The sequence below is a fragment of the Chiloscyllium punctatum genome, chromosome 16 (genome assembly GCF_047496795.1).
Source record: "Chiloscyllium punctatum isolate Juve2018m chromosome 16, sChiPun1.3, whole genome shotgun sequence".
Lineage (NCBI taxonomy): Eukaryota > Metazoa > Chordata > Chondrichthyes > Orectolobiformes > Hemiscylliidae > Chiloscyllium > Chiloscyllium punctatum.
Window position 1 is genome coordinate 2912178 of NC_092754.1, and position 24733 is coordinate 2936910.

General features: G+C 40.9%; 1 protein-coding gene across 3 annotated transcripts in view; it reads left to right on the forward strand.

Moving 5' to 3' along the window:
- cfap74 (cilia and flagella associated protein 74) overlaps window positions 1-24733 on the forward strand; it is a 203653-nt gene that overhangs the window by 172820 nt on the left and 6100 nt on the right. For all 3 annotated transcript variants that reach the window (XM_072585989.1, XM_072585990.1, XM_072585991.1), the window contains 6 exons: window positions 2377-2432; window positions 8668-8787; window positions 13163-13315; window positions 15905-16034; window positions 16511-16665; window positions 20868-20988. In XM_072585989.1, coding sequence (XP_072442090.1) covers window positions 2377-2432; window positions 8668-8787; window positions 13163-13315; window positions 15905-16034; window positions 16511-16665; window positions 20868-20988 — 735 coding nt within the window. The remainder of the gene's footprint in view (window positions 1-2376; window positions 2433-8667; window positions 8788-13162; window positions 13316-15904; window positions 16035-16510; window positions 16666-20867; window positions 20989-24733) is intronic.

Sequence of the window (24733 nt, forward strand, 5' to 3'; positions counted from 1 at the left end):
CAGTTGATCAGTGCTTAGAACCAGCATGTTCCTGTGATGAAGAAAGATAAGGATGGCAAGAAATAGTGAAAGTTTGGTCAAAAAGGAAAAAGAAGGATATGTATAGTTTAAGAAACTGAAATCAGGCAAGGACTTTGAGGATTAGAAAGGAAGCAGGAAAAAACTTAAATAAACAATTGGGAGGGATGAAATATCCTCGGTAGAAGGATTAAGGAGAATCCCATTAAGGAGAAAGCATTTTAAGTGCATATTAGGAACAAGAGGGTAGCAGCAAAAGGGTGAGTCCACTCAAGGACAAGGGAAGGGATTTATGTTTGGAGCCAGTGGAGTAGGTAAGGTCTCCCATGAGTGCTTCTCATTAATATTCACCAAGGAGAAGAACACCAGTGATGGGAAGGTTAGATAGGGCTATGCTGATATTCGAAAGCACGTCATTACCAAGAAGTAACAGTCACATAGATAAGTCCCAGGACCTGATGGGATCTATCACAGGATTCTGAAGGAGGGAAGAGAGGAAATTGCTGGGTCTTCAAAAGATCTTTCTACCTTCTTTAGCCACAAGAGAGGTGCGTGAAGACTGGAGAATTGCCAATGTTCCTTTGTTTAAGAAGGGCAATAGGGATAATCCAGGAAATTATAGACCAGTGACCCTTACATCAGTAGGCTGGAAACTATTGAAGAAGATTCTTAGCTACAGGATTTACTCACATTTGGAAAAGAATGGACTTATTAGGGATAGTAAACATGGCTGTGTGGGAGGGGAGATCTTGTCTCATAAATTTGATTAGATTTTTTGAGGAAGTGATGAAGGTGATTGAGGGTATGGCAGTGGATGTTGTCCACATAGACTTTACTAAAGCATTTAACGAGGTCCCTCACAGTAAGCTGGGCCAGAAGATTAAGTCACATGGGATACATCATAAGTTGGCAAGTTGCATACAAAATTGGCTTGGTCATAGAAGATAGAGATTAGTTATGGAGGGTGTTTTTTTTTACTAGGCGTCTGTGACTAGTGATGTTCCACAAGGATCTGTGCTGGGACCTCTGTTGTTTGTAATTTATGTAAATGATTTGGATGTAAATGTAGGTAATCTGAGTAATGTGATTGCAGATGACACGGAAATTGGTGGAGTTGTGGATAGCGAGGAAGGTTGTCAAAGGATACAGAGAATACAGATCAGTTGGAAAGTTGTGTAAAGAAACGGCGGGTGGAATTTAATCCCGAAAAGTATGTATTTTTGGAGTTAAATACAAGAGGAAAGTATACAGTAAATGGCACAACACTTGGGAGCATTGTTTTTCAGAGAGATCTTGGGATGCAAGTCCATAGCTCCCTGAATGAGGCAATACAGTGGATAAAGGGTCATGAAGGCATACAGCATGCTTGCCTTCATCAGTCGGGGAGTTGAAGATACAAGTTGGCAAGTCATGTTGCAGCTGTATAAAACTTCATTAGGCCACATTTGGCGTATTTTCTCACCTCATTACAGGAAGGATTTGGATGTTTTCAAGAGAGTGTGAAAAAGGTTTACCAGGATGTTGCCTAGGTTGGAGTTTATTCGCTGTAAGGAGAGTTTGGAGAGACTTGGATTGTTTTCGCTCGAGTGTCAGAGGCTGAGGGATGACCTGATAGAAGTAAAAAGTTTTGAGAGACATGGATAGGGTGGATAGTCAGAGTTTGTGGGCGGCACAGTGGTTAGCACTGCTGCCTCACAGCACTAGAGACCCAGGTTCAATTCCTGTCTTGGGCAACTGCCTGTGTGGAGTTTGCACATTCTCCCCGTGTCTGCGTGGGTTTCCTCTGGGTGCTCCAGTTTCCTCCCGCAGTCCAAATATGTGCAGGTCAGGTGAATTAGCCATGCTAAATTGCCTGTAGTGTTAGGTGAAAGGGTAAATGTAGTGAATAGGTCTAGGTGGGTTGCTCTTCGGAGGGTCGGTGTAGACTTGTTGGGCCGAAGGGCCTGTTTCCACACTGTAAGTAATCTAATCTAATCTTTTTCCCAGGTTGGAAATGTCAAATACTAGAGATATTAGGCGAGAGGGGGAATGTTTTTAAAGGAGATGTGTGAGGCAAGCTTTTTACACAGAGGATGGTAGGAGCCTGGAACACGCTGCCGGGGGAGGTGGTAGAAGCATTGTTTAAAAGGCATTTTCACAGACACTTGAACAGGCAGAGAATAGAGGGGTACGAACCATGTGTAGGCAGATGGGATTAGTTTAAAATGGCATCATGCCTAGTGGGCCAAAGGACCTGTTTCTGTCTGTAATGCTCCATGGTCTATGCCTGATGTTGAAGCTTTTAAAAGGGTCAGTTTTCCTTAAGGATTTATTACATGCTTTACATTAATACAATTTACTTTCATGTTATTATTGCAGAACAGAGAGTGCTTAAAAGAATTGAGATTCAGAATATTTCTCATTTCCACCTGAAAGTATCCTTCTGTATTATAGTCATACTGAGTTCCTTCATCAATAAATATGTGAAAGGTGCCCTTGTGTGCAGTTAGAGATCATATTGTTTTTATTTATCTTTTGGCTTTAATCTCTTGTAATCTATGCAATTGTCCAATTGGATAGATATATCAGTATTTGTCAATATTTTATTTAATGAATGTCCACAGGTGTGTTAACCCTTGCAAGACCCATGGGCAATCACTAATTAATCTCCATGTGGAATGCATTGAGTACGAGTTCCCTTGGTAACAGGCAATGGCCCCCCCAGCTGGAACTCATCACCCTTTTTTATTCATTCATGAGAAACGTACCGCCATACTAGTCTGAAAACACCTGAGCTCAGAAGCTAAGCTGACTTAGAGGCCCTCTTCTGGTGCAGTGGTAGTGTCCCTATCCCTTAACCAAGAGACTCTGAACAGGTTGTTTAGTAAAATAGGTTCATTCATGTGATGAAGGTATCACTGACTAGGCCAGCATTTATTGCCCATCCATGATTGCTCAGATGGCAGATAAGAACAGGTTGCATTGCTCTGGAGTCACTTGTAGGCAGTTCAGGTAAGGATGGCAGTTTCCTTTCCTAAAGGACATTAGTGAACCAGATGGGTTTTCCAACAATCAACAATTGATTTATAGTCATTATTAGACTCTTAATTCCAGATTATTATTGAATTCAAACCCAGGTCCCTGGAACATTATGTGAGTCTCTGGACTGACAGTCCAGCTATAATCCCAATAGGCAATTGTTCCCCCTAAGCCCTTTCTAAAGCAAACTCAGGGGTGGGTCTGTAAAACTCTCTCTCCTATCTTCACCTCTGCTCCCAAGTCAAATAGATAAAGAACAAAGAAGAACAAAGAAACTTTACAGCCCAGAAACAGACCCTTTGGCCCTCCAAGCTTAAGCCGATCCAAATCTACTGTCTAAACTTGTCGCCCAATTCGTAAGCATCTGTATCCCTCTGCTCCCCACCTACTCATGCATCTGTCCAGACGCATCTTAAGTGAATCTACCGTGCCTGCCTCTACCACCTCTGCTGGAACATAGATGTGATGTGTGTACAGAACTTGGTGTATACATTCCAGACACCTATCACCCTCTGTGTAAAATACTTGCCGCATGTATCCCCCTTAAACTTTTCACCTCTCACCTTGAAAGCGTGACCTCTCTTTATTGAATCCCTCATCCTGGGAAAAAGCTTATCTCTATCTACCCTGTCTATACCCTTCATGATTTTTGTAGACCTCAGTCAGACGTTCTTCAATTGCTATTTCCCATAAATATTCTCACAGGACATCCATCATGTAGGGACCATAGAAGTCTTGCAAGTTTGCACTGGGTTGCTAAATTTCATTCTCACTTCAAGTTGTACATTATGTTGCAGTTTTGACTAGATTTCTGCACAGATTGGTATGTTAATCTGTAGAGCACTGGAATGTAGATTAAAAAGTCCAATATGGGATTTTTTTCTTCATTCTTCCCTAGGATGTGGGCATCGTTGACAAGGCTACGGCTTGTATGCTACGGCTTTTCAAGTATTCATCTAAAAATTTCTTACAGTTTGTGATGGATACTACCTCTGCCACCTCTTCAGGCTGTGACTTCTACATATTAACTACTGTCTAGGTGAAAATATTCTTCCTTAAATTTCCTCTAAACTTCTTGCCCCATAGATTAAATCTATGTCCCCTGGTTATTAATCCTTTCCACTCCAGTCCAGACAACATCCTGAGGAGTTTCCTCTTCACTTTGTTCAGTATAATCACACCCTTCCTCTTGTGTGGCAATCAGAACTGCACACAGTATTCCCTAGAAGGCATTTGTGAACCAGATGGGTTTTTACAATCCACAACAATGATTTACTGGTAACCATTGTGGAGACTAGTCACAGGGTCATAGAGATGTACAGATTGGAAACAGACCCGTCGGTCAAACTTGTCCATGCTGACCAGATATTGTAACCTAATCTAGTCCCATAAGCCAGCACTTGGCCCATATCCCTTTAAACCCTTCCTATTCATATACCCATCCAGATGCCTTTTAAATGTTGTAATTGTACCAGCCTCCACCACTTCCTCCGATAGCTCATTCCATACATGCGACACCCTCTGTGTGAAAAGGTTGCCCTTTAGGTCCCTTTTATATGTTTCCCCTCTATCCCTAAACCTATGCCCTCTAGTTCTGGACTCCCTCACCCTAGGGAATAAACCTTGTCTATTTATCCTATCCATGCCTCTTCCGATTTTATACAATAGACAATAGACAAAAGGTGCAGGAGTAGGCCATTCTGCCCTTCAAGCCTGCACCACCATTCAATATGATCATGGCTGATCATCTTAATCACTATCCTGTTCCTGCCTTATCTCCATAACCCTTGATTCCACAATCCTTGAGAGCTCTATCCAACTCTTTCTTAAATGAATCTAGAGACTGGGCCTCTACTGCCCTCTGGGGCAGAGCATTCCACATAGCCACCACTCTCTGGGTGAAGAAGTTTCTCCTCATCTCTGTCCTAAATGGTCTACCCCGTATTTTTAAGCCGTGTCCTCTGGTTCGGCACTCACCCATCAGTGGAAGCCTGTTTCCTGCCTCCAGAGTGTCCAATCCTTTAATAATCTTATATGTCTCAATCAGATCCCCTCTCAGTTTTCTAAACTCAAGGGTATACAAGCCCAGTTGCTCCAGCCTTTCAATCTAAGGTAATCCCGTCATTCCAGGAATTGACCTTGTGAACCTACGCTGCACTCCCTCAATAGCCAGAATGTATTTCCTCAAATTTGGAGACCAGAACTGCACACAGTACTCCAGGTATGGTCTCACCAGGGCCTTGTATAGCTGCAGAAGAACCTCTTTGCTTCTATACTCAATCCCTCTTGTTATGAAGGCCAGCATGCTATTAGCCTTCTTCACTAACTGCTGTATCTGCATGCTTACCTTCATTGACTGGTGTACAAGAACACCCAGATCTCTTTGTACTGCCCCTTTACCTAAATCGGTGGCAAGAACAGGAAGGCAGATTACTACCTAAATGGAATCAAAGTGGATAACCATACATTTATGCACATTAAATTGCATCTACCATGCACCTGACCACTCACCTAGCTTGTCCAGGTCACCCTGTAATCTCCTAACATCCTCATCACGTTTCACCCTGCCACCCAGCTTAGTATCATCAGCAAATTTGCTAATGTTATTACTAATACCATCTTCTATATCATTGACATATATTGTAAAAAGCTGCGGTCCCTGTACTGATCCCTGCGGTACCCCACTGGTCACTGCCTGCCATTCCGAAATGGAGCTGTTTATCACTACTCTTTGTTTCCTATCAGCCAACCAACTTTCAATCCAAGTTAGTACTTTGCCCCCAATACCATGCGCCCTAATTTTACTCACTAACCTCCTATGTGGGACTTTATCAAAAGCTTTCTGAAAGTCCAGGTACACTACATCTACTGAATCTCCCTCGTCCATCTTCAGAGTTACATCCTCAAAAAATTCCAGAAGATTAGTCAAGCATGATTTCCCCTTCATGAATTCATGCTGACTCTGACCTATCCTGTTACTACTATCCAGATGTGTTGTAATTTCATCCTTTATAATAGACTCCAGCATCTTTCCCACCACTGAGATCAGACTAACTGGTCTATAATTTCCTGCTTTCTCTCTCCCACCTTTCTTAAAAAGTGGAAGAACATTAGCCACCCTCCAATCCGCAGGAACTGATCGCAAATCTATCAAACTCTGGAAAATAATCACCAACGCATCCACGATTTCTCAAGCCACCTCCTTCAGTACCCTGGGATGTAGACCATCAGGCCCCGGGGACTTATCAACCTTCAGGTTAGGAAGGCGGTGCTGACCTTCCTAACCTGCAATCTTCTTCCTGACCTCTCCGCCCCCACCCCACTCTGGCCTATCACCCTCACCTTGACCTCCCTCCACCTATCGCATTCCCAACGCCCCTCCCCCAAGTCCCTCCTCCCTACCTTTTATCTTAGCCTGCTGGACACACTTTCCTCATTCCTGAAGAAGGGCTGATGCCCGAAACGTCGATTCTCCTGTTCCTTGGATGCTGCCTGACCTGCTGCGTTTTTCCAGCAACACATTTTCAGCTCTGATCTCCAGCATCTGCAGTCCTCACTTTCTCCTTGATGATCTTTGAGGGGCCCTATTCTCTCCATAGTTACCCTTTTATCCTTAACGCATTTATAAAAACCCTTTGGATTCTCCTTAACCCTATTTACCAAAGCTATCGCATGTCCCCTTTTTGCCCCCCTGCCTCCCTTTCTATCCTTCCTATCGCACTTATATCCTGGAACATTAAGCTTTCAGTCCTGTCCATCCCTGAGCTATGTTTCTGTGATTACTATGATATCCCAGTCCCATCTTCCTAACCATGCCCTGAGTTCATCTGCCTTCCCTGTTAGGCCTCTTGCATTGAAGTAAATACAGTTTAATTTATCAGTCCTACCTTGTTCTCTGATTTTGTCCTTCCTGTTCTGTCTGTTTGACTCAATCCCTTTCCCAACTGTACCAGTCTCAGATTGATCCCTTTCCTCACTATTTCCCTGGGTCCCACCTCCCCCACCTTATTAGTTTAAATCCTCCTGAGCAGCTCTAGCAAATCTCCTTCCACTTTAGATGCAATCCATCCTTCTTGTACAGGTCACTTCTACCCCAAAACAGCTTCCAATGATCCAAAAATGTGAATCTTCCTGCCATACACCAGCTCCTCAGCCATGCATTCATCTGCTCTATCCTCCTATTCCTGCCCTTACTAGCATAGTGGCACCAGACGTAATCCAGATATTACTACGCTCAAGGACCTCCTTTTCAAATTCCTACCTAACTCTCTCTATTCTCCCATCAGAATCTCATCCTTTTCCCTTCCTATGTTGTTGGTTGCAATGTTTACAATGACTTCCTGCTGGTCCCGCTCCCTTTTAAGAATATTCTGCATTCTCTCTGAGATATCCTTGATCTGCCACCAGGGAGGAAACACACCATTCTGATTTTTGGCTGTTGGCTGCAGAATCATCTGTCTGTGCCTCTGACTAGAGAGTCCCCTATCACAATTAATTGCTTGGAAACCGACGTACCCCTCATTACATTAGATCCTGTCTTGATACCAGAAACTTGGCTGCTCATGCTACGTTCCTCTCAGAGTCCATCACCCCCTACATTTTCCAAAACCGCAAACTTGTTTGAGATGGGCATAGGCACAGAAGATTCCTGCACTACCTGCCTACTCCTACCTTTCCTGGAGTTAAACCATCTACCTGACTTTAACTGCAGCTTTTCTCCCTTCCTGTAACTGCCATCCATCACACCCCCTAGCTCTTGTAAATTCCTCATTGCTTCTAACTGTCACTCCAACAGATCCATGCGATCTAATAGAATTTGCAACCATAGACACTTCCTGCAGACATAATCATCAGTCATCAGTAATATGTAAACTGTCACGCCCGACAGGAAGAGCATATCACAGGCCATCTTTGCTCCTTCACAATCTACAGACCCAGAAAATAGCACTGTCTATTTGCTCTAAAAAAGTGCTCCAGGCTAACTTAATACTTATGGTTTATATTTTTAAAGTTTAATAAGGCGTCAGATCTCAATAAAACATATAATCAAGAAAGAACCCACTCTACTCAGTACTGCAGACTTTCTAGTCTTTCAAAAAAAACATATTTTATAAATTAACTATAAACTCCACCAGCAGCATTAGCCTGGCCCTCTTTATTATGAATTTATTGATGTTACCACTCATACTGGGGTGTTGCCAAGCTTCTTCTCCAAAGAGAGAACAGAAGGTACTGCGTGTAGAGCAGCCAGTCTTTTGACTCTAATAGTACAATGCACGACCCAGAAATTCAAAGAAAGGGTTCAAAATAAAAGTATGGTTATTTTGTTGAATTGCATAGCATTCACAGCATGTAAACTGGTCATATATTCCATCTATCTCAACTACTTCATTTGATAGCAAGTTCCACATTCTATTCACTCTGGATAGAGAATTTCTCCTGAATGGTTTAAAGGATTTATTAATCAATGTCTCTTCTTTATATATTATTTATCTTACAGATTTCAATTAAATATGTAGCGCTGTATACTTAGCAGAACAAGCAAATTAAATGCCATTGGGTTCATTTAACTCCATGCCTTTAGTTTTCTGTAGTCTTATCCAAATCAATCCTTGACTAACAATGTTACAGCTGAAATCATCTGTTCTGGATCCTTGTGGACCCTTCGAATTGTTAAATTCTCTTCGATCCCTCCAACCAGGAGCAACTCACAATCTCATTTTTTCCTTCACACCAGCAAAGAGCAAAATGGTAATGCAGTTTATTTTCTTTAATTTATTCATGTTATGTCCAATGTACAAAACAAGGAATTGTAATCTTTCTGTTTGTTTTCATTTCACAATAACAGTGACACAACATGGTGCTGATATTTAGTGCAGTACCACTCCCATTGAAACCTGCCACCCACATTGCATACTGCTTGTGAAAGTGCACGCATACATATTGGGCAGATTTTAGTTTGGGCACTGTGAGAGCCCCACATTGCCCCATTACGGAGCCCACCCCACCCCCCAGAACATAAATCCTGCCCCCAGCCAGACACTGGAAGCTCTCCATTGTCCATCAGTACCATTCGCAATGGTGATCACTGGCAGTAATGCACCCAGCGATACCCACAGTCAGTGGGAGACCCCAGGGCAAAGGTGCATAAGGGTGGTGTATTGATTGGAACCAGGAGGATCTTATTGACTATGGATCCTTGATAGGGGTTGTTAACAGTTATAAACCTGAGATTCAGGAGTTTCTTGACTTCATGGACGGACTCTAAGCTGGCTGGTCACAGCCAGTGTAGTGTGCACTTGGTGTGTCCAACAGGTTTATTTGAAAACACAAGCTTTCAGAGCTCAGCTCCTTTTCCTGCTAGCTACCAGAAGAAGAATTGAGGCTCCAAGAGCTTGTGTTTCAAATAAACCTGTTGGACTATAACCTAGTGTTGTGTGATTTTTGACTTTGTCCACCCCAGTCCAACACCGGCACCTCCACATCATTTAAATAAAGGTGACTTGGTGAAGGGATACGAGCCTCCGTGCAGTTATTTCAGATGGGATGGGATGGGAATTGTGTGGGGTTCTGTAGATGGGGGTAGTAGGGAAGATAGGAGGTGTTTTCTTCAGTGACAGACCTCTCCACTTCCCAATACCAAGTTCCACAATCAGTCACTGAATGCCCTTGCTCCCTTTGTGGTTTCCTGGTGGCAATTCCCTTGCTTCTTGATGGATGAATATCAATGCAGTGGGATGAGACCGTAGGAAATATTAATTGCTCATGTAGGGGTCTCAGTTAGCATCTGGGTAGGAAAGCATCCCACCCAGCACTTATCAGATGGAAGAAGGAAGACAGTGGGATTCCCCTCTGCCCCCGTCCTCACTTGATTAAATACCTCCCCAGATCTAAACTGACTGAAGAGGCATTAAATTCCACCCACACAGTGGGAAATGTAAAGCATTGTCAGGCAATTCAAGAGCACTTGGATGAAGCAAATGCTTTTTGTTCACTGCTGGTGAATTCATGGGGTTGAAGAGTGATGCCCAAAAGGCACAGCAATAGGCAGCATGATTCTTTAGCACCTAGTCTGGGCCTGCCAGAAATCCAAACCAATTTCATTGGGAGCAGACACTGATGCTGCTTGCCTGATAAATTCTGGCCAGCTTTGCCATGTAATTGGCCTGCAGTTGGGAAGCAAGGTGGCAAAGCAGAAACCTGAAGAAAAGGGCCAAGGGATGGAGAAGAGACCAGGGCTGGCAGCATCTTCGCAGAATTTATCCGTTACTGGATGTTGCATTCTCACGCTCTTCAGTTTCACAAAAGTATAAATTTTATGAAGTTTTTAGTTCCTTCTTTGTATGACTTCCAGTATTCCCTTGAAGACTGATCATTTCAATCATTTGAGCCCTGGATAATGAGGCGGATGCCAATGGAGGTGGAAATTTCCTGCCCATTGCACGCAATTAATTCCTCCCTGTATCCTGCTGCTTCCTGCTTCACAAAATGCATAAAGAGCAACTCGTATGCTCAGATATTTAAATCAGGCAGTAGTAAACAAAATCTTTTAGTCAATAAATCATTGGAAAATTTACTCGAAGCCGCAAAGCTGAATTTCAGATTAGCTCCAAATAAAAATATAGTTGGGCTTCAGTGGTTAGTATTTCTGTCTCACAGTGCCAGGACATGAGTTCGATTCCACCCTCGGGTGACTGTCTGTGTGTGGTTTGCATGTTCTCCCATGTCTGCATGGGTTTTGTCCCACAGTCCAAAGATGTGGAGGTTACAGGAAATTGGCCGTGCTAAATTGCCCTGTTGTATTATCCAAGGATGTGCAGGCTAGGTGGATTAACCTTGGAAATGCTAGGTTACAGTGATAGGGTGGGATGCTGTTCAACGAGTCAGTGCAGACTTGATGGGCTGAATGGACTCTTTCTGCATTACTATGATTCTGGTTTCCTGTCAGCCTAGCATTATGTACCTGGCTACTTTATTACCACATTATAACGATGGGAACACAGATCACGTTCCTGAAGAGAAACTCTTGGAATCGTGTCACAGTTTATTTCCATCTCATTATTGTGAATTAGTGTGTTAAAACGCAGCTAACTTTTGGTGTAAGAGGAGATTTAGACAAACCCAAAAATGCTGTTCCAGAATTGCACCTACCTAACAGAAGGCAGGGACCCTACACAAGCATAGCCACCCCAATGTTCCACCCTAGTGTCACCGGCCACAACAACTAGAAATTTACCCGGCCCCTGGGAAGTATTGAAGATCAGAGGGACCTCGGTGCTCATATCCATAACTCAGGACAGGCAGTCTGTAGCTCACTGCCTGAAAGGGTGGTTGTCTCAGACAATCACATAACATTTGGTGTAGCCTATAACACTTTTAGAATGTTGAGACAACCAGGATCTTTAGTGACCCTATTCCACTCACATCACACTTTTTGTTATCTTTCATGAAAAGACATTGTTTCAATGTCCCTCCGGTTCAAGGTGAAGCAGAAAGGTAAGTCCTCAGAGATGTGATCATCTCGCCTTGTCGACCAGTCCGCCCTTAACAAAGGACCTTATCCATTTCACATGTGGCTGTGATTGCCCATATTTTAATTAGGTATTTGATTTATTTTCAAGTCTGTTTAGAGGTGACATTGCTAAAAAAGCTATATCCATTTCTAAACATTTTTAAATTTGCAATACCTCCAAGCATGTACATGGCAAAAGAAGTGGCGTCACAGTCAGTTATTTATGAAGTTATGAAAATCTAACAAGTCCAATCAGCTGCTTAACATTTAAAATGAGTTAAATGAAGATGGTACTAAAGTGGATTGAAATAGTTAAGTAGAGGGTGTTAGACAAGCCAGCTAGCATGAGATAGATAAAACCACTGACATATTTTACAAAGGTAAAATTGAAGGAGGTAAACTAGAAGATTCTTACTGAAAATATAAATGGGAATGTTACAACTTCCTAATTTGTGAAATAAGCATGTTAGGAATGTACGTTTCAAACAATACCTTTGTGATTTTCTATCATCAACAAAGATTGAAAACAGAACATAATAAAGTACAGGATAATTTTCGTGGCTCATCACAGCAATTGGTGAATAGTATAAAATGCTGTTTGGACCACACTTGCAATATTGCATGGAGTTCTAGATACCACATGACAGGAAAGAAAAACTACACTAGAGAAGGTGAAGAGGCGATTTGTGATGAGGGTCTGAGCTATGAGGAAACATTGGATATGCTGTGGTTGGTTCCTTGGAGCAATGAAGGTTAAGAAGGAACCTGATGGATGTGCCTAAGATTATGAGGAGATTGAAGGTACTTTTTTTCCAATAGTAGTGGAGTAAATAACCATTGACATTGGTTTTAGTTAAGAGGTAAAAGGATAAGAGAAGATTTGCAATTTTGTTTCACTAGAGGATGCTGGGAATCTGGTACTCACTGCCTGAAAGGGTGGTTAAAGGAAACTCTCATAAAATTTCAGCAATATGTGGATATTTACTTGTGTTGCCATATCCTCCAGGGCAATGGGCCAAGAGTTGGAAAACAATATTAATGTGGCCAGATATGTATTGACTGGTGCAGTCATGATAGGTTGAATGACCTCCTACTGTATGTAAACATTTATGAACCTACAAGTTCATCTTCAGAACTGTCTTCCTCAAAGAGCAGCGGAGACTGCACCATTGAACATAATCAAGGCTAAGCTGGCAGTGTGTTGACCTATAAGGGAGTCAGAGTAAATGGGGAACAGATAGAAATGTGAAGTTGAGGCCACAATCAGATGAATCATGATTATACTGATTGATAAAGCAGTCCCGACAGCTGAATGGTCTACTCCAATTTCTTACATTCTTCTATTTTTGTATTCTAAAACTCTGTTGGAAGAGTACAGTAATATAAGAGCAATAGAAGTAATAGAACATTATAACTAAAATATATAAGCAGAGTATAACTTGCATAGCTCCTTGCTGAGATGTTATTTACCCATCCTGTCTATTATATAATAATTGTGTTATAAGTATATTTTCATTGTAGTGTAGTGTTTAGCAAATGCCAGGATAAAGTTAGAGAGTGAATTATCTGTATTTACTGAACCCCAATTTGAGATAATCCATCGTCTTTTCACAGTACTATGAACCTTTGGAAATCCGCAGTGTTAAAGGAAACCTTTCTCTAATCCTGACCGGATGTGGTATCGACCCTTCAGTGACATGTTCTGTAGAAAATGTATTGGATGTGGGATATGTTCTTGCAAATCAAAGCAGAACCGTGACATTTCAGGTAATCGACACCAATATTGCTTATTTCCATCTTCACTCACCAGATTCTTCCTTTCTCTCTTTTCTTGAAGTTGTTAATTTTTGCTGATATATGGTCTATGATGCTTGACAATGAATAACAGTTAAGCCCAATTAATCTCTCACCTTAGGTCTATAAACTTGCACTTCAAGCAAGGCTGTCTAAAGATAATGATCATATACTATACAGGTAATCTGACTGATTTCTCCCTCCCTAACCCATGTCACAAAATTTAATTGTAAGCCCCTAAAGCAATTAACATCAGCCAGCAGAACCCAGATTGAGAGCCAAATACAGTACCTTGGTAGGCTGTCTGATTCAGCTGCTCATTAAATAATCTCATCATTAGGTCAACGGTACATTTTGTAATTAAAGTTTCAGAAATACATCATTACATAGAGTCATAGAGATGTACAGCATGGAAACAGACCCTTCGGCCCAACCCCGTCCATGCCGACCAGATATCCCAAACCCAATCTAGTCCCACCTGCCAGCACCCGACCCATATCCCATAAAACCCCTCCTATTCATATACCCATCCAAATGCCTTTTAAATGTTGCAATTGTATCAGTCTCCACCACTTCCTCTGGCAGCTCATTCCATACACATACCACCTTCTGTGTGAAAAAGTAGCCTCTTAAGTCTCTTTTATATCTTTCCCCTCTAGCCTAAATCTATGCCCTCTAGTTCTGGACTCCCCCACCCCAGGGAAAAGACTTTGTCTATTTATCCTATCCATGCCCCTCATGATTTTGTAAACCTCTATAAGGTCACCCCTTAGTCTCCGACGTATCAGGGAAAACAGCCCTATCCCGTTCAACCTCTCCCTATAGCTCAAATCCTCCAACTCTGGCAACACCTTTATAACTCTTTTCTGAACCCTTTCAAGTTTCACAACATTTTTCCAATAAGAAAGAGACCAGAATTGCACGCAATATTCCAACAGTGGCCTAACCAATGTCCTGTCCAGCCCCAACATGACCTCCCAACTCCTGTACTCAGTACTCTGACCAATAAAAGAAAGCATATGAAATGTCTTCTTCACTATCCTATCTACCTACAACTCCACTTTTAAGGAGCTATGAATCTGCACTCCAAGGTCTCTTTCAGCAACACTGCCTAGGACCTTACCATTAAGTGTATAAGTCCTGCTAAGATTGCACAACAAAGTTTACAAATTAATATATGGTAATAACTGCATTTTGTTAAATATAAATAATTCAAAAAATATTTTTTTGTATTCAATGCTAATTGTTTATTTTACTGCAAATCATATTATTTTTACTATTGCACTTAATCAGTTTTCCCTACAGAACTCATTTATCCATGGCCAGAACCCAAGCAATACATTAGTGTCTCTGTCATGAACTTTGTTTTCTTTACAAATTGCAGCAAAGTTAGAGTAATTATAATGTGAAATGTTAGGATTAATTTAAAGAATTTGTATTCCATCCAAATTATTAAATTCTGATGTTAGTTTGAACATTTATTCCATCGCATTATAAAGTCCCAAAGACACAGACATTCTTACTTATGCTATTGCTCATTATTAAATTCTGTTACATGAGTACAAATTTATTCTCAAAGAGTTACTGATTTAACATAAATTAAGTCATAGAGTCATAGAGCCATAGAGATGTACAGCATGGAAACCCGTCCATGCCGACCAAATATCCCATCCCAATCTAGTCCCACCTGCCAGCACCTGGCCCATATCCCTCCAAACCCTTCCTATTCATATACCCATCCAAATGCCTTTTAAATGTTGCAATTGTACCAGCCTCCACCACATCCTCTGGCAGCTCATTCCATACACATACCACCTTCTATGTTGCTCCTTAGGTCTCTTTTATATCTTTCCCCTCTCACCTTAAACCTACGCCCTCCAGTTCTGAACTCCCCCAAACCAGGAAAAAGATTTTGTCTATTTATCCTTTCTATGCCCCTCATGATTTTGTAAACCTTTATAAGGTCATCCCTCAGCCTCCAATTCTCGAGGGAAAATAGCCCCAGCCTCTTCAGCCTCTCCCTATAGCTGAAATCCTCCAACCCTGGCAACATCCTTCACGGGAGACTGGTTAGCAAGGTTAGATCTCACGGAATAAAGGGAGAACTAGCCATTTCGATACAGAACTGGCTCAAAGGTAGAAGACAGAGAGTGGCGGTGGAGAGTTGTTTTTCAGACTGGAGCCCTGTGACCTGTAGAGTGCCACAAGGATTGGTTCTGGGTCCACATCTATTTCCCTACATTCTATATCTTCCATTTCCTTTTCCACAGTAAATACTGATGCAAAATACTCATTTAGTATCTCCCCCATTTTCTACTGGCCTATCTAAAAAAGAATGCCCAAAAAATTTGACTGACCTAAGTAGATGCGTCAGGATGCTTTAATTAATCTGGTGGTACACCAAGTCATTGAAGCTACCTGAAGACAAATAATCAAAACCCATTTACAGTCCATTCATTAAAAACTACAGAAAAAATTCACATGCTAATTTATGTTGGAAATGCTGTCTGAAAATCCTTGTTTTCAATTTAGCTGAACTTCATTAATACACTATTTTGACAGCTGGAAAATGCCACAATCCTTAATGTCATGTTCAGTGTGAAGCTGGACAGTCTGTCTTACAGCAAACACAGAGAAAAACAGGTGCTGCCAGAATTCTTGGCACCTGACGGAACATCTGGTTCGTTAGTGGGTAAGGTCTGATTCTCTTAATTATTTGAAACCATTTTCAATCCAGCAATTTTATAGCCAGACAATTCTAATAGTTTAATTCAACAAATTTTACTGCATCTTCACTGATGTTCTCTCCTGAAGACAGAAATGCATTGGTGAGTTAGAGTTATGTAAGCACCTGCTGGCATATTTTACTTTACCTGAGATTCCATTTTTTATGTGCTCACCCAATGTCTAGATATGTAGATTTGTGACAACATTGCTGGTTAGCAGGCGGAAGTCTGAGAAATGGAAAACATTGCCTATTATTATAGCACCTTCCTTGTCATGATTTGGTCAGCTCCTACTGGCTGCTTTATGAAGTTGAGTAATATTTAAAAACTCTCAGGATTCCTAGTGAAAGAATTGAGATTTTAGGGAGAGGTCAAGAGTAAAAGTAACCAAACATAAATAAAATGATATATCTTTAATTCCATTATTTTTACATTTTGACAGGTACTCAAAATTATGGGGATCAAAGTGTCTTCAGTGTCACTCCTATTAAAGGGTCAATTGGACCAATGCAGAGTCAAGAATTTGAAATTACATTCAATCCTGATCATGAAAGTATGTACTACTCAGATGGCATGCAAGTGGAGCTATTTGATAAGGTAACAGGATAGCACCTCTATCTCCTGAAAACTTTTCTATTTACAATTACCTTTACTGTACTATGGTTGCATTCTTGCACTCAGTTGCATTGATTTTGTTTCTATCATTGAAACATTGGCTTAACATTCCTTATGACTTTGTTGGCAATTGACCTGTGCTGGAAAATGTTGTGGACAAAACCAGGTTCAACTGTGACACTCCACACTCATAGATTAAAATAAACTTAACTACCAACATTGTATCTTGTAAAACTTTTGTAGCATTATTGTGTAGCATAAGGGGAGGTGATGGCATAATGGTAATATCACTGCATGAGCAATCCTGTACCCAGGTTAATACCCTGGGAACATGGTTTCAAATCCCACCATGACAGATGTTAAAATTTGAATGCATTAATTTAAGAAAGCCTGAAATTAAAAAGCTAGCCTAATTGTAATCACTGCTGATTGTTGTAAAAAATCACCTGGTTCACTAATGTCCTTTTGGAAGGAAAGTCTTACTGGTCTGGCCTATGTATGACTCCAGACCCACAGCAATGTCATTGAGTTTGGGATGGGCAATAAATGCTGATCTACCAGTAACAGCCACATCCTATGAACAAGTATAAAAAGAACTCCCATCTTACCTTGGAGACAATACAATTCTTAAAGCAGACATGTCAATGAAAGGTTTATATTGTCCTGCTTATCAAGATGGTGAAAGTACATCCTGGATTTAAAAACAATCTTGCCCGAACCTTGATAGTTTGGTTGGGTGTTTCCTCGTTTGAGAGAGGAACCAAGCTATACATTTCAACCAAACAAACAATTTACCAATCATAGACAGATTTATTTTTGTTTTCTTAATATCCATGTTTAAAGTATATTACGTGTGAGTATATTACGTGTGAAGTTAATGTAGTTTCTATTCTCAGAACAGTTAGTCCGACTTGAAATAATTTCCAACAAGCTCTCCTAAATCTAAAACAAAGAGGATTATTTACATGTGGTTTCCCACATACTATCATGAACATAGAATAGGTACTGAAGTTTAAAAACGATTACTGTCTGATGTTATTTCAATGCCTTTTATTGTAAGCCTTTAGTTTTCTAAGATGAATTGATGCTTTAGTAGTGCAGGCCTTGTCTCACACCAAATTCTTAATAAGCTGAGAGGCTTCGTGTAGTTGAATTGCCAGGAGATCCACTCTCAGGCAAAACTGAAAGTGATAGAGTCATAGAGGTGTACAGCATGGAAATAGACCCTTCAGTCCAACAGGAAAATCTTTATCCCACCTTAGCTATTTTAATTTGGCTGCATTGTTGTCTTGCGGCTTATTGAGTGTATTTTTGGATGATGTTCTACATAGCGTTTTGACAGAATAGCATCTACTGTTATTGCTTAAGAGGCAGTTCATAAATGTAGACATTTTAACCAAGTGATCCATTTAAAGTACAAAGTCCTTCTTCCAAGAACAGGTAATGTGGTTGGGTTTACACATCCTGTGTTGCAGCCTTTTACACCTTGCGACAGCTGGGGTCTTTGTAACTTAGTGACCCCACACAACTCACATAACGCTTTCATTACCTTTCATGAAATGGCATTGCCTTTCAATTGTCTGTCTGGCTTAGGGTGAAGTCGAAAGGCAACTGGACAGAGATGTGACCATCTTGCTTTGTCAACAGTCTACCCTTAACAAAGGAAACATCAGCACATACAAATCTTAATAAAGATCTGTGAATTCCACATGTGCCTATGATTTAGGCATTTGATTGATTTTCAGCACTGTTTAAAGGTGATATTACTAAAGTCATATGGTATATTGTTAGCCATCTCAAAACCAGTTCAAAACATTTTTAAGTTTGTAATATCTTCAAGTGGGTTCTTAATATAACAAAAGGAATGGTGTCATAGTCAGTAATTTTTGAAATGATGAAAATTTAACAGGTCCAATCAATGCTGGACATTTAAAATCAGGGTTATATGAAGATGGTACTGAAGTGGATTGAACTGTCAAGGAAAGTGTGGAAGACAAGCCAGCGAGCATGAGATAGGTGAAAACACAGGGAGTGGTTTACAGTGTAAAATTGAAGGATAGAGATTAGAAGATTCTTACGTTAATATAAATCAATGTTACTACTTTGTAATTTGTGAAATTAGCATTCTTAAAAATGTAAGTTTAAAACAATATCTTTATCAGAATCAGAGAATTGTAGAATCTTTGCTCCATCACAAACAAAGACGAGACAGAGAACTTAATAATATCTAAGTGGTTCATCACAGCAGTTAGTGAGAAGTAAGAAATGCTAATTAGACAATATTGTGTGCTGTGCTGGTCACTACGTAACAGGAAAGATATAATTTTGTGAAAGAGGGTGCAGATTTACCAGGTTGCTGCCCGGTTTGAAGGATCTGTGATGTAAGGAACAATTGGATAGCCTGGGGTTGCTTTCCTTAGAGCAGTCCAGGTTGGCGGCACAGGTTGATAGAGGCGTAACATTATGAGAGGCATAGGTTGAGTGGGTAACAAGGTACTTTATTCCATTAGTAGAGGCATCAATAACCAGGGGGCATTGATTTAAGGTAAAAGTTAAGAGGCTAAGAGGAGAGTTGAGATTTTATTTCACTCAGAGGGTGGTTGGGAGTCTGCAGCTCACTGGATGAAAGGATGGTCGAGTCAGAATCTCTCATAACATTTGAGCATTATCTAGGTAGTCACTTGCGTTGCCGTAAGCTCCAGGTCTACGGACCAACAGCTGGAAAATGGGTTGAATGTAGTTGCATCTTTGTAATCAATGGATTGAATGGCCTCCTTCTGTGCTGTTAACATGTATGAGTCTAGAAAGTTGTTTATTCTGGCCATCTTATCAAAAATCTACATAAGTAACAAGACTCCAGAAATATAGTGAGTAGAAAATTACTGATAAAAGTGATCTTAAATTCTAAAGTAAGGGTGCAAAGAAACCAACGGTCACCTCATCAGGACATGCTTTGTTACAGATGCATAAGGGTTGCTGTGAAACTGAATCATAATATCATAAGATACAGGAGCAGAATTCAGCTATTTCAGCTGATCGAGCCTGCTTTATCATTCCATTATGGCTGATGTTTCTCGACCCTGTTCCTCTGCCTTCTACCCATAACCCTTGATCCTTTTAGTAATCAAGGACATATCTATCTTGATCTTAAATACTCTTAATGACTTGGCCTCCATAGCTTTCTGCAACAATGAGTTCCAACGATTCAGACCACTCTGGTTGAAGAAAATCATCCTCAACTCAGTTCTAAAGGGTCATTCCTTCATTCTGATACTTGTGTCCTACTCATGGAAACATCTCCATGTCCACTCTGTCCAGCCCTTTCGGACTCTGTAAGTTTAATCAGATCCCCACACCTCCTTCTAAACTCCATCAAGTACAGACCCAGAGTCCTCAACCAATTCTCATATGACAAACCCTTTACTCCTGTGAACCTCCTCTGGACCCCTTCCAAGACCAGCATGTCCTTCCTTAGGTACAGGAGCTCAAACTGTTCACAATATTCCAAATGCAGTCTGACCACAGTCTTATACAGCCTCAGCAGTACATCCCCACTCTTGTATTCTGGCCCTTTCAAAATGAAGGCTAGCATTGCATGTCCCTTCCGCGCTGCCAACTAAACCTACATTTCAAACATCAGAGAGTCCTGTTCTAGGACTCCTTAATTCCTTTGTTGCTTCAGATTTCTGAACGCTTTCCCTATTTAGAAAATAGTTTATGCCTCTATTCTTCTGACCAAAATTGCATAACTGCATACATTATATTCCATCTACCACTTCTTTGCTCACTCTCCTAGCCTGTTCAAGTCTTTCTGCAGCCTCCCCACCTCTTCAACACTACCTGTACCTCCACCTATCTTTGAGTCATCTACAAACTTAGCAACAATGCCTTCAGTTCCTTCATCTAGATCTTTAATATATAACATGAATAGTTGTGTTCCCAACACTGACCCCTGTTGAGCTCCACTAGGCACTGGCTGCCATCCTGAGAAAGTCTTCTTTATCACAAGTTATTTGAAAGCTCAAAGCTCCAGTTGAAAGCGATGGCCTTTTCGCTGACAGTGTGGTCCGGTGGCTGACTATTTAAATCAGTTTACAAACTGCTCAAAGCCACAGCATCATTTCTTCTTCTGTATTTGTTGAGGAAATTGACAGATTATTGTTGAATAATCAATCTTTTTGCAGGTTGCTCATACGATCCAGCTGAAAGGAGCTGCAAGAGAACATTTGATGTTTGTTGAAGGAGGAGACCCAGTAGATGTTCCAGTTGAATCTTTAACGATCCTACCAAGTTATGATGTCTCAGGTATATCTGCAACTAAATAATGGAACAGGAATAGGCCATTTGGTCCCTCGAACTTGTTCCACAAATCATTGAGATCAACAATGATCTGTGGCCTAACCCTGCCTTTGGCCCATATTCCTTAATACCTTTGCCTAACAAAAAATGATCCAACTCAGTTTTAAAATAACAACTGATCTAACATCCACTGCTGTTTGTGAAAGAGAGTAAAGTGCTTCCTAACATCTCTCCTGAACAGACTGGACCTAATTCTCAGACTGTACTGCCTAATTCTAGTGTAGTGATTGCCACGATGGACCTCATACAATATGATTTCCCTGATTGGGGCTGTTAATCTAGTGCAATCAGGGAGCCCTGGCTGACAGATAAAAATAGGAGTGTCCTCTCCAACTCTTTTGATTTAATCCCTGCCCTTCCCTTCACTGTTTTGATCACACAGCATTGCCCTTTGGTTTGAAGGGCAGTGCTTGTCACTGGCCACTTGGGTGTTTTTCCTATCTTCCTGCTGGTGGAAATTGAATAAAGATTCGTGCACTTTGTGTCCTTCACTGTGTCTCACACCTGCACACACACACACACCATGGGTGCTGGGGAAAAAAATAAGCACTACTGCACTTAGGTGATAGTGTGGGGGCTAAATAAAAAAAAGAAAAAAAACAAGAAAAAAATAGGAGTGTCCCCTCCAACTCTATTTTGATTTAATCCCTGCCCTCCCCGTCACTGTTTGACCACACAACATTGCCCTTTGATGTGAAGGGCACTGCTTGTCACTGGCCACTCGGGTGTTTCCTTTCTTCCTGGTGGTGGAAACCGAATAAAGATTTGTGCACCTTGTGTCTCTCATTGTGTCTCACATCTGCACACACAACATGGAAAAAAAAAGGAGTGTCAGGATTTGAGTTTCCTCATTTCCCTGAAAACTGATTGAACGTTAGGCTGTGGAGCTTGGCTTTGCTGCTCCTCTCCCTTGTAAAAGTGCTGTTTCTTTGTATACAGCTGTTAATGTTAGCTGTTTTTTGTAAACTGTGTCTTGCTTAATAAAATAAAAAAGAGAGTGTCAGACATCCTGACCACTCTGAGGGAGCTGGATCAGTGTCAAGGACTCTCCCTGTGTAAATAAAGGGTGACGGTGGTGGTAATGGGATACCATCCACTGTGGAGGTATTTCACCAGCAAAGTTACCATTTCATGCCTATCCTTTTATGAATGTTACGTTAGCAAATCAGTTTCAACTAACTTAAAGTCTGACATATTTTAGATCCAAACTTTGGAGCCAAGGCTCAATAGTATTGTCTACGATTCCAACTCATCCACTCCCAGGACCTCGATAATGTGGCACCCACAGCTCAGTACGTTTAGTTTATGTCGCGCCTCCCAAGTAGTGGAAAGATTGCAAAGTACTTGACAGGAGTGGAATCAAACGACCTTTGACCTGAAGCCATTAATGAGATTTTAGGACTGATGACCAGCAGGCTGATCGGAGAGGTACGTTCTAATTCATGTCTTAATGGAGAAGAGAATGAGATATCTTTCCTTTCCACCTGCAACCTGCATGTCTGGCATCACTAGCCATCACTTGTTGATTCATTCCACCTCTCTGCTATAAGTAGCAGTGCTGATAGGAGTTGCCAACCCCCAGGATTATTCTGGAAACTTCAGGAAATGCTGAATAGTCTCCAAGCGACATCCGTAGAAAACATCTGAGAAAGAGTTATGGTTTACTTTTCATTTTACTTGAACATGCCTCCATTTTACATATTAAAGTACAAAGATAACAGAATGTGGTTATTTGAGTCAAGAATTGTCCAGTCCAGTAAGGAGAAGCCTGTTTGCTTCCCAGTTGGTTGTGGGAAAGTGGGTGTCATGGTAATGGACATGTTGAACAATATCTCCTGAACAATATCTAATGCAGAGAGCATCTTCAAAATTCTGGCAATATATCCTGTTTGGTGGCTCTGTGGAATTTGGGGCCTTCAGTCTTCAATTACTCTTCTCAATTATAGTAAAATAAAAATTCAAAGCCTTTTTCTTTATAAATCCACAGGTTTTGATTGAACTATTTTAGCCAGTTGTCTGGTAATGATAACTGTAAATTATTGCCCATTATGTAATACAAAGAGTTCCTCTCACATTGAAAAGATCTTAAAAAAAATAGGAGTGTCAGACATCCTGACATTCTCAGGGAGCTGGATCTGTGTCAAGGACTCTCCACCCGATGGGATACTGGCCTCTGTGGAGTTATTTCAGGTGCAATAAAGAAATTTGCTCATAACTGTCACATTTGAGTTGGGGTAAGCTTTTGTGGCATCATGTCATTATCTGGGAAGCTTGTCTCATTCAATCCTCCCGTCAAAGACTGGGCCCAGTATGTTGAAAAAATGCTTTATTTCTTCCAGACAAAGTAATTCACCTAAGCAGCTGGTGGACCTGCAGCTTTTTCAGTTATTTGGAGCCGAACTTTCCCTCAGGCACCAGATACTAAAACCTTTCAAGAGTTGACAGATGTGGTTAAGGAATATTATGATACCAAGCCTCCTCTAATTCTGAATTGTTTTGTTTTTACTTGGTAATTCAAAAATCAGAAAAGTCCATGTTGGGATTTTTGACTAGGTTAAGATGATTGGCAGAGGCATGTGACTTTAACCTTAAATGAGATGTTGAGAGACTATTTGGTATGTGGAATTAAATGATGTAACCATACAAAAGTGCCCACTAGCTGAAGCCCAACTGGACTTCAACCAGGCACTCCAACTGGCTTTATCATTGGAAAATCTGGCTAGTGGAGTATATGAGTTCCAGGCTATTCCAAAGGGAGTAGACAGCCCTTGCCAGTCTGACTGAGCTTGGGGAACACCATTTGAGTGAAGGCAATTGTCTAGCCTCACTCAGGACATAGCCTGAACAGAGGGACTCTAGGTCAGCCCACAGGAAAACCCAAGCCTCAACCAGACAGTTAACATTTATTTCAAGATCTGGTATGGCAAACCATTGTAGTTGCTGCCAGTGTGCAGACTTGAGACAGCAAATGAGTCTCACTAAACCTAAATTGAGTAAGATAACTCATTGGCTGGTATCCAGGAGTGTTCACAGCCTGGAACATCCACTTACATCTGGTTTGAAGCAGCTAAATTGATTAGCTCTGATTTGGATGTTGCTAATCAAAATAAACATCTGGTTAAATGGTCACCTGGTTCTAATGGAGGTCAATACCAGTGAGGATCTGAAACCTGAATACAGGTTGAGGTGTCTAATTGTTGTCAGGGGCAATCACTTAACAGATGCTCTTAATAACTGAAGTGGCAACAAGATGGCTTCTCAATGCAAATAACATGACAAAATGACTTCTAGGCTGCAAACTGACAATTTTATTAAAGCTACATAAAATGGCTTTTAAGTTACTCACTGCTAATTCTGTCAGAGCTGCATAAGTGACTAACCATAGTCTACTTCCATAGAGATTAACAGACAATGTGCTCTTTAAAGCATAGAAATAACTTGACTAGATAAAACATTACTAGCCATCCTGACTGACCTTTGAGTACAGGTGCAATGGCTTGGTTTGTGAGATAAGAGTGGGCTAAGTGTTAGAAAATAAAGTTGCTTCCCAGGAAATATCATTGGACCAAGTAACTGTGAAATAAAGCAATATCATTTATTGATTAGTAATTGTTTGAATGTACAATGCAATCATAGCCTGTACCCTTTAAGACATGTATAAAAATGTCTTTGTTTTAAACCATGTGTGCAG